Source organism: Phacochoerus africanus, chromosome 4, assembly GCF_016906955.1.
Source record: "Phacochoerus africanus isolate WHEZ1 chromosome 4, ROS_Pafr_v1, whole genome shotgun sequence".
NCBI classification, from domain to species: Eukaryota; Metazoa; Chordata; class Mammalia; order Artiodactyla; family Suidae; genus Phacochoerus; species Phacochoerus africanus.
The window spans coordinates 70,948,009-70,963,535 of record NC_062547.1 but is presented as its reverse complement, the minus strand read 5'-3'; the positions used below and the strand labels follow the sequence as shown (position 1 = coordinate 70,963,535).

At 43.6% G+C, this 15,527-nt stretch overlaps 1 protein-coding gene across 1 annotated transcript; it reads right to left on the bottom strand.

Moving 5' to 3' along the window:
- Positions 1-1,701: 1,701 nt before the first annotated feature.
- ACTL9 (actin like 9) lies at positions 1,702-2,952 on the bottom strand. Its single transcript, XM_047777240.1, has one exon. The coding sequence runs from the start codon at positions 2,950-2,952 to the stop codon at positions 1,702-1,704; it is 1,251 nt and encodes a 416-aa protein (XP_047633196.1).
- Between the last annotated feature and the right edge of the window lie 12,575 nt (positions 2,953-15,527).

Genomic DNA, 15,527 nt, shown 5'->3' with positions numbered 1-15,527 from the left:
GGGTGGCATAGTAGGAATAGGCAGAGAGAAGTCTGAGGAGATGGAGTGAACTTGGAATAAACTGCTAGCAGAATGGAGGAAGGTAGGGAATGGATAGCCCAGGATGACTGGCCTCTAGGGATTTTTGTGAGGGGAAGCAGGAGGGAGCCAGTGTCCAGGTGGAGCTCCCACATGGGGTATCTGCCTCAGGGTCACATTGTGCTGCGTAGCCCTTTTGAATCTCACTGGCTATTGATGTCTCAGCTAATGAGATGGGATCTTGGAGCTGGGCCTGGGGATGGGAACTGGGGGCCTGTCCTGGGGGTGGGTTCAGGGGAGTCCAGTGGGTTGTCTTGGGGCTCACCACGGGGAAATCCTGGGAAAGGGCCTTTGGAGGGGGCCCTTTGGGGGGGGTCTCAAGACAAGGGCCAGCCTAGGGCATTAGTGGGATCATCACACAATGGTCTTGGAGCCTGAACCATCCTAGGAAGATTCCAGGGGCTGAGGGATGGGGTCAGGAGATGCACTGAGAAATCATGTGGGGGTATTTCTGGGGGAGATGCAGAGCAAGGGGTGAGATGAGAGCAGAGGGGGCCATCCTGGGGCTTTTGGGGGTAGAGGGGGGAATTTTTTTTTTTTTTGTAGGAGCACCTATGCTAAATGGAAGTTCCCAGGTAAGGGGTTGAACCAGAACTGGCCGGCCTATGCCACAGCCACAGCAACGAGGGATCCCAGAGGCATCTATGACCTACACCGCAGCTCAGAGCAATGCCAGATTCTATTTTTTTTTTTTTTTTTTTTTTTTTTTGCTTTTTAGGGTCGCATCTGCAGCATATGGGAGCTCCCAGGCTAGGGATCAAATCAGACCTACAGCAGCCAGCCTACACCACAGCCACAGCAACTCGGGTTCCAAGCTGCATCTACGAACTACACCATGGCTCACAGCAACACTGGATCCCTGACCCAGTGAGCAAGGCCAGGGATAGAACCTGCATCCTTGCAGATACTAGAGGGGTTCATTTCTGTTGCGCCACGATGGGAACTCTGGGAATAGGTTTCGGGAGCATCTGAATGGAAAGAGTTTGGGGATCATGCCAGAAGGGCAGAAGTTTGGAGGAGAGTGGAGCTTGGGGATGGGCTTTGAACACTGGGAGATCCTTCAGCGGGTCATTCATTGTAGGGGAGACCCTTGAGGGTCAGAATTTGGATTTTTGTGGTGGGTGTGGGGGTACAACACTCATTGGAGGGGAAGTTCAGAACAATAGGGTGTCAGAGAACTCTGGACAGTCAGACCTGGGAAACCCACAAGGGTATGGATTTAGGGTGCTCACAACCAGGGATGTCTTCGGGCTGGGCTTAGGGAGGGGATCCCAACTGAGTGCCTTGGGGGACTGGGATCATGGGACATGGGCTTAATAGGGTTAGGACATGGTGTGTATGTATGTGGGGGTTGATCATGGGAGGAGGTGGGTTCAGGGAGTCAGAACTGGGGTGTCTCAGAGGATGGATCAGGAAGGTGAGTCCAGGCAGGGCGGACCCTGGGATGTCTTGGAAAACAGACTACCAGGGGGCATGGGTCTATCCAGTCAGAACCAGAGCACCTCTGGGTGGGTCACCAACAGGACCAGGCAGGACCCTGGGACAAGGCAGGACAGAGCCGGCTGGGTAGCAGAAGCTTTACTGCCCATAACTCCCCCTGTCCACACCCACCCCTGGTCCAGGTCAGTAGCATTTTCGGTACACGATGTGGGGCCCCTGCTCCTCGTACTGCTCCCGCAGGACCCAGCAGGACTGGAAGGCGCGCAGTGAAGCCAGGATGGAGCCCCCGATCCACACGGAGAAATTCCTGGTGGGCTGGGCCGTTACCACCATGTGGGGCTCTGAGGACAGACTGCGCAGCAGCTCAGTCCGGAAGCGACCCTCGAACCCGGTGAAGAGCGAAGAACCCCCGCAGAGCAGCACATTCTGGGCTACATCGGTCCGCACCTCCAGGGGCACCTTGTGAAGACTCTGTGCGGCCATGGTGGGGATGCCCACAGGCGACAGACCTGGGATCTCCGGGGGGCTGAACAGCAGCTCCGGGCACCGGAACAACTCCTTGCCTAGTGTGACTGTCCGCCCGTCGGGCAGCTTCAGGGTCTGGCGGCATTCCAGCTCGGGCCGGGCCTGTTCCTTTACGAAGTCGGGGGCCACGTAGCAGTAGCGGTGCTTGATGTTCTCCACAGCGTCCAGGTCCTGCTGCCCCAGGGGCAAGCCGGAGCCCTGCAGCATCTCCGCCAGGAAGGCGGTCAGGTGCGTGCCCGCCAAGTCCAGGCGCTCTGTGGCATGGGGCAGGTTGTAGCCCTGGAAGACTGGCACTGTATAGGTGACCCCATGGCCCGTATCCACCACCAGCCCGCTGACCCGGCCGTGCGCGTAGACGGACAGCACTGACTGGGAAGCCACATACATGGCGGGGGAGTTCAGTGACTCGAAGACCACCTCCACCAGCTTCTCGCGGTTGGTGGTGGGGCTGAAGGGAGGGTCAGAGAAGAGCAGTGGGTGGTCGCGGGTGGCCACGCGGAGGTCGTGCTCCAGCATGTGGCGCCATATGAGCTCGGCTGCGTCCCAGTCCACCACGATGCCGTTCCGCACCGGCTGCACCAGCGTCAGCTCGGGGCGCGTGCGGGCTGCCTCCCCGATGAACGTCTCCAGCACCGGCTGCCCATTGCTGGCCGGCTTCTTGGGCTGGCAGCCGACGATGGTGGCCACGGTGTAGGTGGGCCGGGCCTGCCCGGAGAAGCCCACCTTACAGGTGCCTGTGCCCATGTCGATGACCACCGCCCCTGTCTTTGGGGGCAACTTGTCACCCACCAGGCTGGGGGGGTCCTGCGGCTGGGTCTTGTTCACCACGAGTGAGCTAGGGTTCAAGGTAGGCTTGAGGGCTTCTGGGGAGGGCTGGGGCTCCAGAAAGTTGGAGTGATTTGGATCCATGGCTGCAAGAGGTCGCGTGGGCTGCTTGGCAAGGCTGACTGCTTTCCCCTGGGGTTAGGGTGTGGAGAGAAAAGTTGGGGCGGGGCTTGGGGCAAGCTGAGGCAGAGAGAGGGAGAGGGGCCCGGGCCGATGGTCTATGACATTATTCTGCCACTGCGCTTCAGAAGACCTCACAATGAAGAGTAGGGGGTAGGGGTGGGGGAGGGGTGGACGCTTCCCCGCTTTGAGGGGTAAGGGGTGGGCGTGGGGCGTCCTTGCTCCAGAAAGCTCCCTTTCTGGATTTATCTATTCTGGATTCTTCCCCCTCCCAGTGCCAAATTTGGAGAAGGAGGAGGATAGAGGGTTCCGAGGAGGGCCCTTTGATCCAACTCTTTGATCCAGAATCCAGTAAGACACAGGAATCCTTCTTCTGGTGCCTTGCCTTGAAGTTCTTTAGTGTGGCATGTGAGAGCTAGTCAGAGGCCTGCTTAGAATATTAAAATATTAATCATTAGAGTATTAATCAGAAAGTAGTTGACTTTAGGATAGCTTTCTGGTTTCTAGGAGGAAACAAGCCAGCCCAAGGTGGGGGGCCCAGGAGAGGCACAGACACCCCTGTACTAGCGATTCATTGTTTTAATAGATTATATACTCCATTTATAGTTATTATAAAATATTGGTTATATTCCCTGTGCTGCACAACATATCCTTGCAGTTTATTTTATACGTAATACATTGTACCTCTTAATCCTCTGCCCCAATCTTTTTCCTTCCCACTTCCCTCTCCTCACTGGTAACCACTAGTTCTCTATAGCTGTGAGTCTGTTTCTTTTTTGTTATATTCACTAGTTTGTTGTGCTGTTTCAATTTCATGTATAAGTGATATCATACTGTATTTGTCTTTTTCTCTCTGACTTATTTCACTAAGCCTAATACCCTTTAGGTCTATCCATGTCATTGTAAGTGGAAAAATGTCATTCCTTTTTATGACTGAGTAGTACTCCACGGCATGTAAATATCACATCTTCTTTATCCATTTGTTCATCGATGGATCCTTAGGTTGCTTCCATATCCCAGACTGATTAAATTAAAATGTCTGTGGATGGACACCACATATTAGTGATTTTTTTTAAAGCTCTCAGATCTTAATGTGCAGCAAGTGGAGACACTGTTTTGGGTCTTCAAAAATTTTAAATTCTTTTTTTCCCCCTTTTTTTGGCTGCTTTGCATATGGGCTGGGCCAGGGATCAGATCTGAGCTGCAGCTGTGACCTATGCCTAAGTAGAATTGTGGTGACCAGGGGATATGGGGAGGTGTTAATCAAAGGGTATAAACTTCTAGTTATAAGGTAAAGAAAATATTCAGACCTAACGTATAGCACGGTGTGGTGATTACAGTTAACCATATTATATACTTGAAAGTTGCTAAGAGAGTAGATCTTAAATATTCTCGCCACAAAAGAAACAGTAATTATATGAGGTAGCGGAGGTGTTAGCTAAGTCTATGGCGGTAATCATTTTGCAATATGTAAATATATCCAATCAACATATACATTTAAAACTTACAGAGTGTCATTTGTCAATTATATCTCAATAAAGCAGGGGAAGAAAGGAAAAAAGATATGATTAAGACAACGTTTGTATTTGTTCTTCTATGTCTATTTCACGAATTTTCAAGTAATCCCTGGTTGCGTCTATTTATTTATTTATTTTTAATTGCTTTTCTTTATTTTTTTATTTTTTATTTTTTTAATTTTCTTTTCTTTTTTTTATTACTCAAATGAATTTATCACGTCTGTAGTTGCAGCATGATCATAACAATCTAATCGTCTATTTATTGCAGTAGCTGTGCTCTATTAAGTTGCCATGAATACTGTACAAGCGACCACTGAGGTCTTCCTCCTTGGGGCCATACAGGGTTAGATTCCACAGGCCTTGGGACAACATTTTGGTCAATCGATCCAAACATAACTTTGTGTTGTGTTTCTGTTTAAAGGCACCTCATCTCCTATATATGATCAGCTCATTAACGTTGAACTTTTGACTGACAGCTCTATGACGCGAGCCTGAATGAAGCACATCTGATCCACCCGTTTTGCTCTGTAAGTCACGACACAGCTTCCTTCTGCCTAAGAACACTAGATGGCACATCAGCACGATGCCGGGGTAGGGAGGCACAATTTAAAAACACCATCAGAAAGCACAAAAACGTGGCACCATGTCCTGTTCATAAACAGGACCACTGTTTATGATGTGAAAGCTGAAACTAGAAGGCAGTTTATCTTGTTGACGTCATGTCTTGGCTATTGTGAATAGTGCTGTTATGAACATAGGGGGTGCATGTATCTTTTTTATTTTTATTTTTTTTTGGTCTTTTTTGCTATTTCTTGGGCCGCTCCCGTGGCATATGGAGGTTCCCAGGCTAGGGGTCTAATCGGAGCTGTAGCCACCAGCCTACGCCAGAGCCACAGCAACGCGGGATCCAAGCTGTGTCTGCGACCTACACCACAGCTCACGGCAAAGCCAGATCGTTAACCCACTGAGCAAGGGCAGGGACCTAACCCGCAACCTCATGGTTCCTAGTCGGATTCGTTAACCACTGTGCCACTATGGGAACTCCCTGTATCTTTTTTAAAATTTATTTTGTATTTTATTATTATTATTATTAAAGTGTAGTTGATTTACAATATTCCGTCAAGCTCTTTGTATAGCAAAGTCACTTTGTTGTGCATGTATCTTTTGGAATGAAATTTTGTCCGGACATATGTCCAGGAGTGGGTTTGCTGGATCATATAGTAGTTCTATATTTAGTTTTCTGAGGACCCTCCATACTGATAAACTTATATTTTATTTTATTTTATTTTAATTTATTTGTTTATTTATTTATTTTTTGTCTTTTTGCCTTTTCTAGGGCTGCTCCCGCGGCATATGGAGGTTCCCAGGCTAGGGGTCTAATTGGAGCTTTTGCTGCCGGCCTACGCCAGAGCCACAGCAATGCAGGATCTGAGCCACGTCTGCGACCCACACCACAACTCACAGCGACGCTGGATCCTCAACCCACTGAGCAAGGCCAGGGATCGAACCCGTGACCTCATGGTTCCTAGCTGGATTCGTTAATCACTGAACCATGACGGGAACTCCAACCTATATTTTAAAACAGTCTCCTTTGCTTATTCTTCTCACTTGAAACTCCCAGCCCTTTTCAGGCATCCATGCCAACACTCCCTCCACCATTCCTGTAGTGAATTAGGAATTGAACATAATTGTTTTCTCATGCTCAGCTGGGGCCAATTCCAGAGGTAGGGAACTGTCTCCCACTGCAATTAATTTTTCTCTGTAGTTGAAAGAGGAAGCTAGGAGAGCCTTCCCCTGGAACCTCCATCCCTTGACAGTTAGCTCATTACTGCATGGGTGAAATAGATCCTGGTGGGCTCATCAGAGAGTGAAACATTTCAAGCAGGTGTTATCAGGAGTCGCTGTGAGATGGGGAGAGCTGATGGGCAGTTCTTACTGGGTCTGCTCAAAGCATCCTCTTCTCCTTTTCAGGTTCAGCAGACAAGGTAAGGGAAGACCCAGTGGGAGGCATGTCTCTCAACTTTGTCTTGTGCAAACAGGATGCAGAGCACTCTGCAAAGCTAAGGGCTGTTGGCCCAGCTTGCAGACCAAATATCTGGATATTTCATGTCTTCTTTCTACTTTAAGTCTACAGCAGTATGTTTTCTGGTGAGCCAGGCTCTCTAGATATGATCGAACGAGTTCCACCCCTGTAGTGTCCTCACACAGACCTGTATGCAGGTGTTACAGGTATCAGCAGGTGAGTTTGGGGCAGGTATGTTGGTGAAAAGCTGTGTTTTTTCTTTTTTTGAACCCCAGATTCTGCATTTGTGTAAATCTCCTGTTGTGGTGCAGCGGAAACAAATGCGACTAGTATCTATGAGGATGTGGGTTTGATCCCTGGCTTTGCTCAGTGGGTTAAGGATCCGGTATTGCTGTGGCTGTGGTGTAGGCTGGCAGCTGCAGCTCCGATCCACCCCTAGCCCAGGAACTTCTATATGCTGCAGGTGTGACCCTACAAAACAAAAACAAAATTTTCAAACACACAAGTATTCTATCAGTTTAATCTTGAAGAACCCTCTATTGGAGCCTTCTGACCTGCTTCAGGCTAAACTAGCTGACAGCTATCATGCCAGGGTCCTCATTCACCATCATTCTAGGTACTCCCTTTTGGGTTGAATCCTCTGTTTCCCAGAATCTACATCTTCTCTTTAGGTTTATGCCCTATTTAGGTGGCAAACATGTTCTCTGAGAAAGATGCAATGGAGTCAGATTTTTTTTTTAAATCACCAGGTATAAAAATGTCTTTATTCCTTTTTTTCATGCTTAAATGGTTATTTGACTAATTACAGAATTCTAAGTTAGAATTAATTTTCTCTAAGCATTTTGAAGACATTGCTTCATTGTGTTTTAGCATTTAATGTTTGTATTAAATAGTTTGAGGCCATTCTCATTCTTGATTTTTGTAGGAAGTCTGTTTTATCTCTCTGGAAACTTATAAGGTATATTTTTGTTTATTTTGCTGAACAACTTTCAATCTTGAAATTCACTACTTTCATTCTGGGAAATTTTCTTGCATCGTTTCTTTGAAGTTTTTTTTCCCACCTATATTTTCATGCTTCTGAAATACCTACTGTTTTTTTTTTATTTTTTATTTATTTTTTATTTTTTTTCCCACTGTACAGCAAGGGGGTCAGGTTATCCTTACATGTATACATTACAATTACATTTTTCCCCCAGCCTTTCTTCTGTTGCAACATGAGTATCTAGACAAAGTTCTCAATGCTATTCAGCAGGATCTCCTTGTAAATCTATTCTAAGTTGTGTCTGATAAGCCCAAGCTCCCGATCCCTCCCACTCCCTCCCCCTCCCATCAGGCAGCCACAAGTCTCTTCTCCAAGTCCATGATTTTCTTTTCTAAGGAGATGTTCATTTGTGCTGGATATTAGATTCCAGTTATAAGTGATATCATATGGTATTTGTCTTTCTGGCTCATTTCACTCAGGATGAGATTCTCTAGCTCCATCCATGTTGCTGCAAATGGCATTATGTCATTCTTTTTCATGGCTGAGTAGTATTCCATTGTGTATATATACCACCTCTTCCGAATCCAATCATCTGTCCATGGACATTTGGGTTGTTTCCATGTCCTGGCTATTGTGAATAGTGCTGCAATGAACATGCGGGTGCACGTGTCTCTTTTAAGTAGAGTTTTGTCCGGATAGATGCCCAAGAGTGGGATTGCGGGGTCATATGGAAGTTCTATGTATAGATTTCTAAGGTATCTCCAAACTGTTCTCCATAGTGGCTGTACCAGTTGACATTCCCACCACCAGTGCAGGAGGGTTCCCTTTTCTCCACAGCCCCTCCAGCACTTGTTATTTGTGGATTTATTAATGATGGCCATTCTGACTGGTGTGAGGTGATATCTCATGGTAGTTTTGATTTGCATTTCTCTTATAACCATCGATGTTGAGCATTTTTTCACGTGTTTGTTGGCCATCTGTATCTCTTCTTTGGAGAAATGTCTATTCAGGTCTTTTGCCCATTTTTCCATTGATTGATTGGCTTTTTTGCTGTTGGGTTGTATAAGTTGTTTATATATTCTAGAGATTAAGCCCTTGTCGGTTGCATCATTTGAAACTATTTTCTCCCATTCTGAAAGTTGTCTTTTTGTTTTCTTTTTGGTTTCCTTTGCTGTGCAAAAGCTTTTCAGTTTGATGAGGTCCCATGGGTTTATTTTTGCTCTAATTTCTATTGCTTTGGGAGACTGACCTGAGAAAATATTCATGATGTTGATGTCAGAGAGTGTTTTGCCTATGTTTTCTTCTAGGAGTTTGATGGTGTCCTGTCGTATATTTAAGTCTTTCAGCCATTTTGAGTTTATTTTGGTGCATGGTGTGAGGGTGTGTTCTAGTTTCATTGCTTTGCATGCAGCTGTCCAGGTTTCCCAGCAATGCTTGCTGAATAGACTTTCTTTTTCCCATTTGATGTTCTTGCCTCCCTTGTCAAAGATTAAATGACCATAGGTGTCAGGGTTTATTTCCGGATTCTCTATTCTGTTCCATTGGTCTGTCTGTCTGTTTTGATACCAGTCCCACACTGTTTTGATGACTGTGGCTTTGTAGTATTTCTTGAAGTCTGGGAGAGTTATGCCTCCTGCTTGGTTTTTGTTTGTCAGGATTGCTTTGGCGATTCTGGGTCTTTTGTGGTTCCATATAAATGTTTGGATTGTTTGTCCTAGTTCTGTGAAAAATGTCCTGGGTAATTTGATAGGGATTGCATTGAATCTGTAGATTGCTTTGGGTAGTATGGCCATTTTTACAGTATTGATTTTCCCAATCCAGGAACATAGAATATCTTTCCATTTCTTTACATCGTCTTTGATTTCTTTGATTAAAGTTTTATAGTTCTCGGCATATAGGTCCTTTACCTCCTTGGTCAGGTGTATTCCGAGGTATTTGATTTTGTGAGGTGCAATTTTAAAAGAATACCTACTGTTTTGATGTTCAGGCATCTAGATTCTCTAATTTATTTACCATGTCTTTACTATTTTTCTTGTTGTCTTTTTGTTCATTTGTGATTTTCCCCAAATTTTGTATTTCAACACATCTATTGATGTTTTTCATTTCTCCAAATGATTAAAAGTTATAATCTTTTTGCTTTTTTAAACTGAAGAAAAATCTCTTTGTTTCATGGATATTATTTTTTAGTTGTACCTCAGTTCTATCTCTAATATTGCTAAGTTTTTCTTTCTTTTCTTTTTTTCCTTCCTTCCTTCCTCCCTCCCTCCCTTTCTTTCTTTCTCTTTCTCTTTCTCTTTCTTTCTTTCTTTCTTTCTTTCTTTCTTTCTTTCTTTCTTTCTTTCTTTCTTTCTTTCTTTCTTTCTCTCTTTCTCTCTTTCTCTCTTTCTCTCTTTCTCTCTTTCCTTTCTTCCTTCTTCCTTTCTTCCTTTCTTTCTTCGGCACCTGCAGCATATGGAGTTTCCCAGGCTAGGGATCTAATCGGAGCTATAGCTGCCGGCCTAAACCACAGCCACAGCCACGCCAGATCCAAGCCGTGTCTGTGACCTATGCCACAGCTCATGGCAACACTGGATCCTTAACCCAGTGAGTGGGGCCAGGGATCAAACCCATGTCCTCATGGATACTATTTGGTTTCATTACCACAGAGCCACAATGGGAACTCCCAAGAGTTTCTTTTAAATTTCTTCTTCTTGCAGAGTCGGTGTCCTCCAAAGTGCTTTCTCCCCCATTTGACTGCTTTGGTGTCTGTCCTTGTATTAGATGCTGTTTACTTAATTGGGTGAAAAGTTGATTGGAAGCTTTAGCAGATGAATTAACCTTATTTACTTTGTTTTTTAAATTATAGTTACAGTGTTGTGTCAATTTCTGCTGTACAGCAGAGTGACCCAGTAATACATATATATATATATCTTCTTTTTCTCGTACTATCTTCCATCATGTTCATAGCCTTGTTTACTTTGGTTTTCTATTTATAGCTGGGCTGTTTCCATAGGGATTCTCTAGCAGTAGTTTTTTTAAATTTAGGTTTTTGGATGTTTGACTCCCAGAGATGAATCTCTCACATAGAAGCTGGTCCCTCAGGTAAGCCCTTGAGAGGCTGGAATGTTGGAAGGATGCTCCACTTTTTCCCCCTCCTCCAGGAGAAGCCAAGTTTTTGTTTTGTTTTGTTCTGTTTTGTTTTTTCTAGTCACTTGCTCTGTGCTGAGATGGAGGAAATCTCTGGTCTGTGTGTGCATTCCAGTCCAAGCCATTGTTCTCAGTGGTTCCCTACCTGGGGTGTTTCTCCATCAGTGCTCAGACTCAGACAAGACAGAAACCTCAGGCAGCCTCAAGATGTTAGTATGTTGGATGTGTGGTTCAGTCCTCTCCTTCCTTTCTCAGGGAGAAACTGTGAGCTGGGATTTCCTCCTAATTGTGCGATGATATAGTGGGGGAGGGACTAAGGCCAGATGGTGCCGTGTAGTTTCCTACTGGCTTCAATGCAGCTAGTCTCCCACTCAGTTGGGGTGTAGGACCCCCTCAACTGATCTCTGGATTTTTCACAAAGGGAATTGATCCATGTATTTTTGAATCATTTTGTCTACCTGGGGAAGAAGTCTGGGGATCCCAATTCTGTCATCTTGCTGACATCACCTCTAACCTCCTCTTCATATAAGAACATGAGTCATATTGGATTAGAGTCCATCCTAATGACCTCATTTTAACTTAATTGCCTTTTTAAAGACCCCATGTTTATTTATTTGTTTTTTTAGTAATTATTTTTTTTTTGTCTTTTGTCTTTTTAGAGCCACACCAGCAACATATGGAGGTTGCCAGGCTAGGGGTCTAATTGGAGCTATAGCTGCCAGTGTACACCACAGCTCATGGGAATGCCAGATCCTCAACCCACTGAGCAAGGCCAGGGATCAAACCTGAAACCTCATGGTTCCCAGTTGGATTCGTTTCCATTGCACCACGATGGGAACTCCTATTTTTTTAATAATGATTTTTATTTTTTCCATTATAGCTGGTCTACTGTGTTATGTCGATTTTCTACTGTACAGCAAGGTGACCCAGTCACACATACATGTATACATTCTTTTCTCTCACATTATCATGCTCCATAATAAGTGACTAGATATAGTTCCCAGTACTATACAGCAGGACCTCATTGCTAATCTATTTGAAAGGCAATAGTTTGCATCTATTAACCCCAAATTCCCAGTCCATCCCACTCCTTCCCCCTCCCTCTTGGCAACCATAAGTCTGTTCTCCAAGTCCATGAATATGGTGCTGTATATTAGATTCCAGATATAAGTGATATCATATGGCATTTGTCTTTCTCCTTCTGACTTACTTCATTTAGTATGAGAGTCTCTAGTTCCATACATGTTGCTGCAAATGGCATTATTTTGTTCTTTTTTATGGCTGAGTAGTATTCCATTGTGTATATGTACACCACATCTTTTTAATCCAATCATCTGTCAGTGGGCATTTGGGTGGTTTCCATGTCTTGGCTATTGTGAATAGTGTTGCAATGAACATGCGGGTGCATGTAAGACCCTGTCTTTAAATGCAGTCATGTTCTGAGGTGGTGGGGGTTTAGGATTTCAACACATGAATTTCAAGAGTATATAATTCAGCCTAAGTGCTACAGCATGGATGAAACTCTCAGAGTACGTGACACAAAAGGTCACAGAATATGTAATTCTATTTATATGAAATGTCCAGAATAGGTAAGTCTGTGGATATAAGACAACAGATTGATGGTTGCCATAGGCTGGGAGAAGGGTAGTATGGAGTGACTGCTTTATGAGTACGGAATCTCCATTAGGGTGATGAAAATGTTTGGAACAAGATAGCAGTTTTCGATTGTACATTGTGAGTGGAATAAATGCCACTAAATTATATGCTTTAAAATGGTTAATTTTTTTGTTATGTAAATTTCATAGCAACTAAAAAAGTGTGTTTGTGTGTTTATGTGCAAAGAGAAAAGGCGATGTGGTCATAGAATAACAACTGGTGAAGGGTACACAGATGCTCCTTCAATTTTTCTGTAGGTTTAAAAATTTCCAAGTAAGGGAGTTCCCATTGTGGTGCAGTGGAAATGAATCTGACTAGTGAGGATTCAGTTTCGATCCCTGGCCTTGGTCAGTGGGTTAAGGATGTGGTGTTGCTGTGAGCTGTGGTGTAGGTTGCAGACATGGCTCAGATCCTGTGTTCCTGTGGCTGTGGCTAGCAGCTGTGGCTCCAATTTGATTCCTAGCCTAGAAACTTCCATATGCCATGGGCGCAGCCCTAAAAAGCCAAAAAAAAAAAAAAAAAAGAAAAAAAAAGAAAAAAAATCCAAGTAAAATTTAGAAACACTGAGGAAACAGTGGTTTTGTTTTATTTTTGTTTTCAGCTATTTCCAGCATTTTAGGCTTCTTTCACTCATCTGGTTTGCTATGATTATCAGCAGTTTGTTCCATTTTATTGCCTAGTAATGTTGTGAATTTCTTTGTTCAGTAATGATAAACATTTATGGACATTGGGATTATTTCCAGTTTGTAGCTCTTCTGAGTGAAGATGCAATAAGCTTTCATGTACAAGACTTTTTGTAGATTTTTTTTTCCTTTTGGGGGAAGTGACTAAAATTGGAATTGTTTTATTTTTTATAAGAATGATGACTATTTTTTTTGTGGCAATGCCCATGGAATGAAGAAGTTCCCAGGCCAGGGATCAAATATGCACCACAGCAGTGACAATGCCAGATCCGTAACCCACTGAGCCACCAGGGAACTCCCATGATGACTATCTTTAGTGTTGTGTTTCGATTCCTTTCTCTTTTGTATGTATCTATTATAGATTGTTGTTTGGTTTGTGGTTACCAGGAGGTTTATATATAGCAGTTTGTATACATGTGATTATTTTAAGTTGCTAATTTCTTAAATTTGAATGCATTTTAACAACCCTGCATTTTTACTCCAGCCCCCCCGCCATGTCCCCAGTGTTTGCTGTTTTGACATCATATTTTACATCTTTTTGTTTTGTGTATCCCTTAATTACTTATTGTGGATAAAGATGATTTTACTACTTGGTCCTTTGACCTTCCTACTAGCTTTACATGTAGTTGATTTACTACAGTTTCTGCATATGTGCCTTTACCAATGAGATTTTTATTTAAAATTTTTTTATTAATTTATAGTTAATTTGCAATGTTCTGTCAATTTCTGCTATACAGCAAAGTGACCCATTAATACATATGTATACATTCTTTTTCTCCTGTTACCTTCTATCATGTTCTATCACAAGTGTTTGGATATAATTCCCTGTGCTGTGCAGTAGGACCTGATTGCTTATCCATTCTAAATGTAATGGTTTCATACTTTTCATATTTCTAGTTGTGGCTTTTTCTTTTTTTGTTTAGTGAAATTCCTTTCACATTTTTCATAAAACTGGTTTTGTGGTGTTGAACTCTTAGCTTTTGCTTGTCTGTAAAACTTGATCTCTCTATCAAATCTGAATGGAAGGCTTGTCTTGTAGGTTGGTAGGTTTTTCTTTTTTATCTCTTTAAATATATTGTGCTACCGCTTCTAGCCTGCAGAGTTTCTGCTGAAAAATGAACTTATAGCCTTATGCGATTTCCCTTGTACATTATTTGTTGCTTTTCCCTTGCTGCTTTTAATATTTTCTCTCTTAAAAAATTTTTTTTCATTTAAATTACAGTGGCTGCTGGTGTGGTCTTCTTTGGTTAATACTATTTGGAACTCTGTACTTCCTGGACCTTGATGTCTTGTTTCCTTTTCCAGATTAGGAAAGTTTTTCCAGCTATTATGTCTTCAGGTACATTCTCTGGCCCTTTCTCTCTTCTTCTGGGAGCCCTATAACATGAACGTTAGTACACTTAATGTTGTATGAGAAATCTCTTAAACTGTCTTCATTTAAAAAAAATTATTTATTATTAATTAATTAATTTATTTTTGCCATTTCTAGGGCCGCTCCTGCGGCATGTGGAGGTTCCCAGGCCAGGGGTCTAATGGGAGTTGTAGCTGCTGGCCTACACCAGAGCCACAGCAACTTGGGATCTGAACCCAGCCTGTGACCTACACCACAGCTCATAGCAATGCCTGATTCTTAACCCACTGAGCAAGGCCAGGGACTGAATCTGCAACCTCATAGTTCCTAGTCATATTCGTTAACCACTGAGTCACGACGGGAACTCCAAACTGTCTTCGTTTTTTAACATTCTTTTTTTCTGTTCTGTTTCAGTGATTTCCACTTCTCTATCTTCCAGTTTACGGATCTGTTCCTTTGTATTATCTAATCTCTTGATTCCTTCTACTCCCTTTTTTATTTAACTATTGTATTCTTCAGCTCTGTTTGGTTCTTTATATTTTCTAACTCTCTGTTAAAAATTTCTAACATCCCTGTTTATCTATTCTTCCAAGTTCTTTGAGCATCATTACAACCATTCCTTGAACTCTTTATCAGATAGAGTGATTATCTCTCTTTCTCTTAGTTCTTCTTCTGGGGTTTTAATCTTGTTATTTCTTTTGGAATATATTGCTCTGCTGCCTCTCTTTCTCTAATTCTCTGTTTCTACTTTTATGTGCTTGGTATGTTGGTTACATTTCTTAATTTTAGAAAAGTGGTCTTTTGTAGGATATGTCCTAGGGGGCCCAGGAGTGGATCCCCTCTGGTCATCAGAGCTATGTGCTCTAGGTCTGCCCCTATGTAGGCTGCATGGGCCCTTCTGTTGTAGTGGGCTGACTACTGTGAGTGGGATAGCAGGTGTGACTGTCCCCAGTTTGGTTGGTTGCCAGGCCCTACCTTGTTCAGAGACTGCCAGTAGCTGGTGGGCAAGACTGGGTTACAAGCAGCTGGGTGCTGAGCTTTAGGGTATCCTCTGGCTAGTCCTGGCCCACTAGTAGGTGGAGCTGGGTCCTTTGGTTGGTGGGTTAGGGCCAAATGTCCTACATCTAGTGTCACCCTTCTGGTGGGTGGAGCTTGTTTTTGACAGATTGGCTGTGTGGTCTGGGTGTCTTAGAGCTGCTAT

Coding starts and splice junctions, on each gene's coding strand:
- ACTL9 (XM_047777240.1), bottom strand. CDS start 2,952: ATGGATCCAAATCACTCCAACTTTCTGGAGCCCCAGCCCTCCCCAGAA.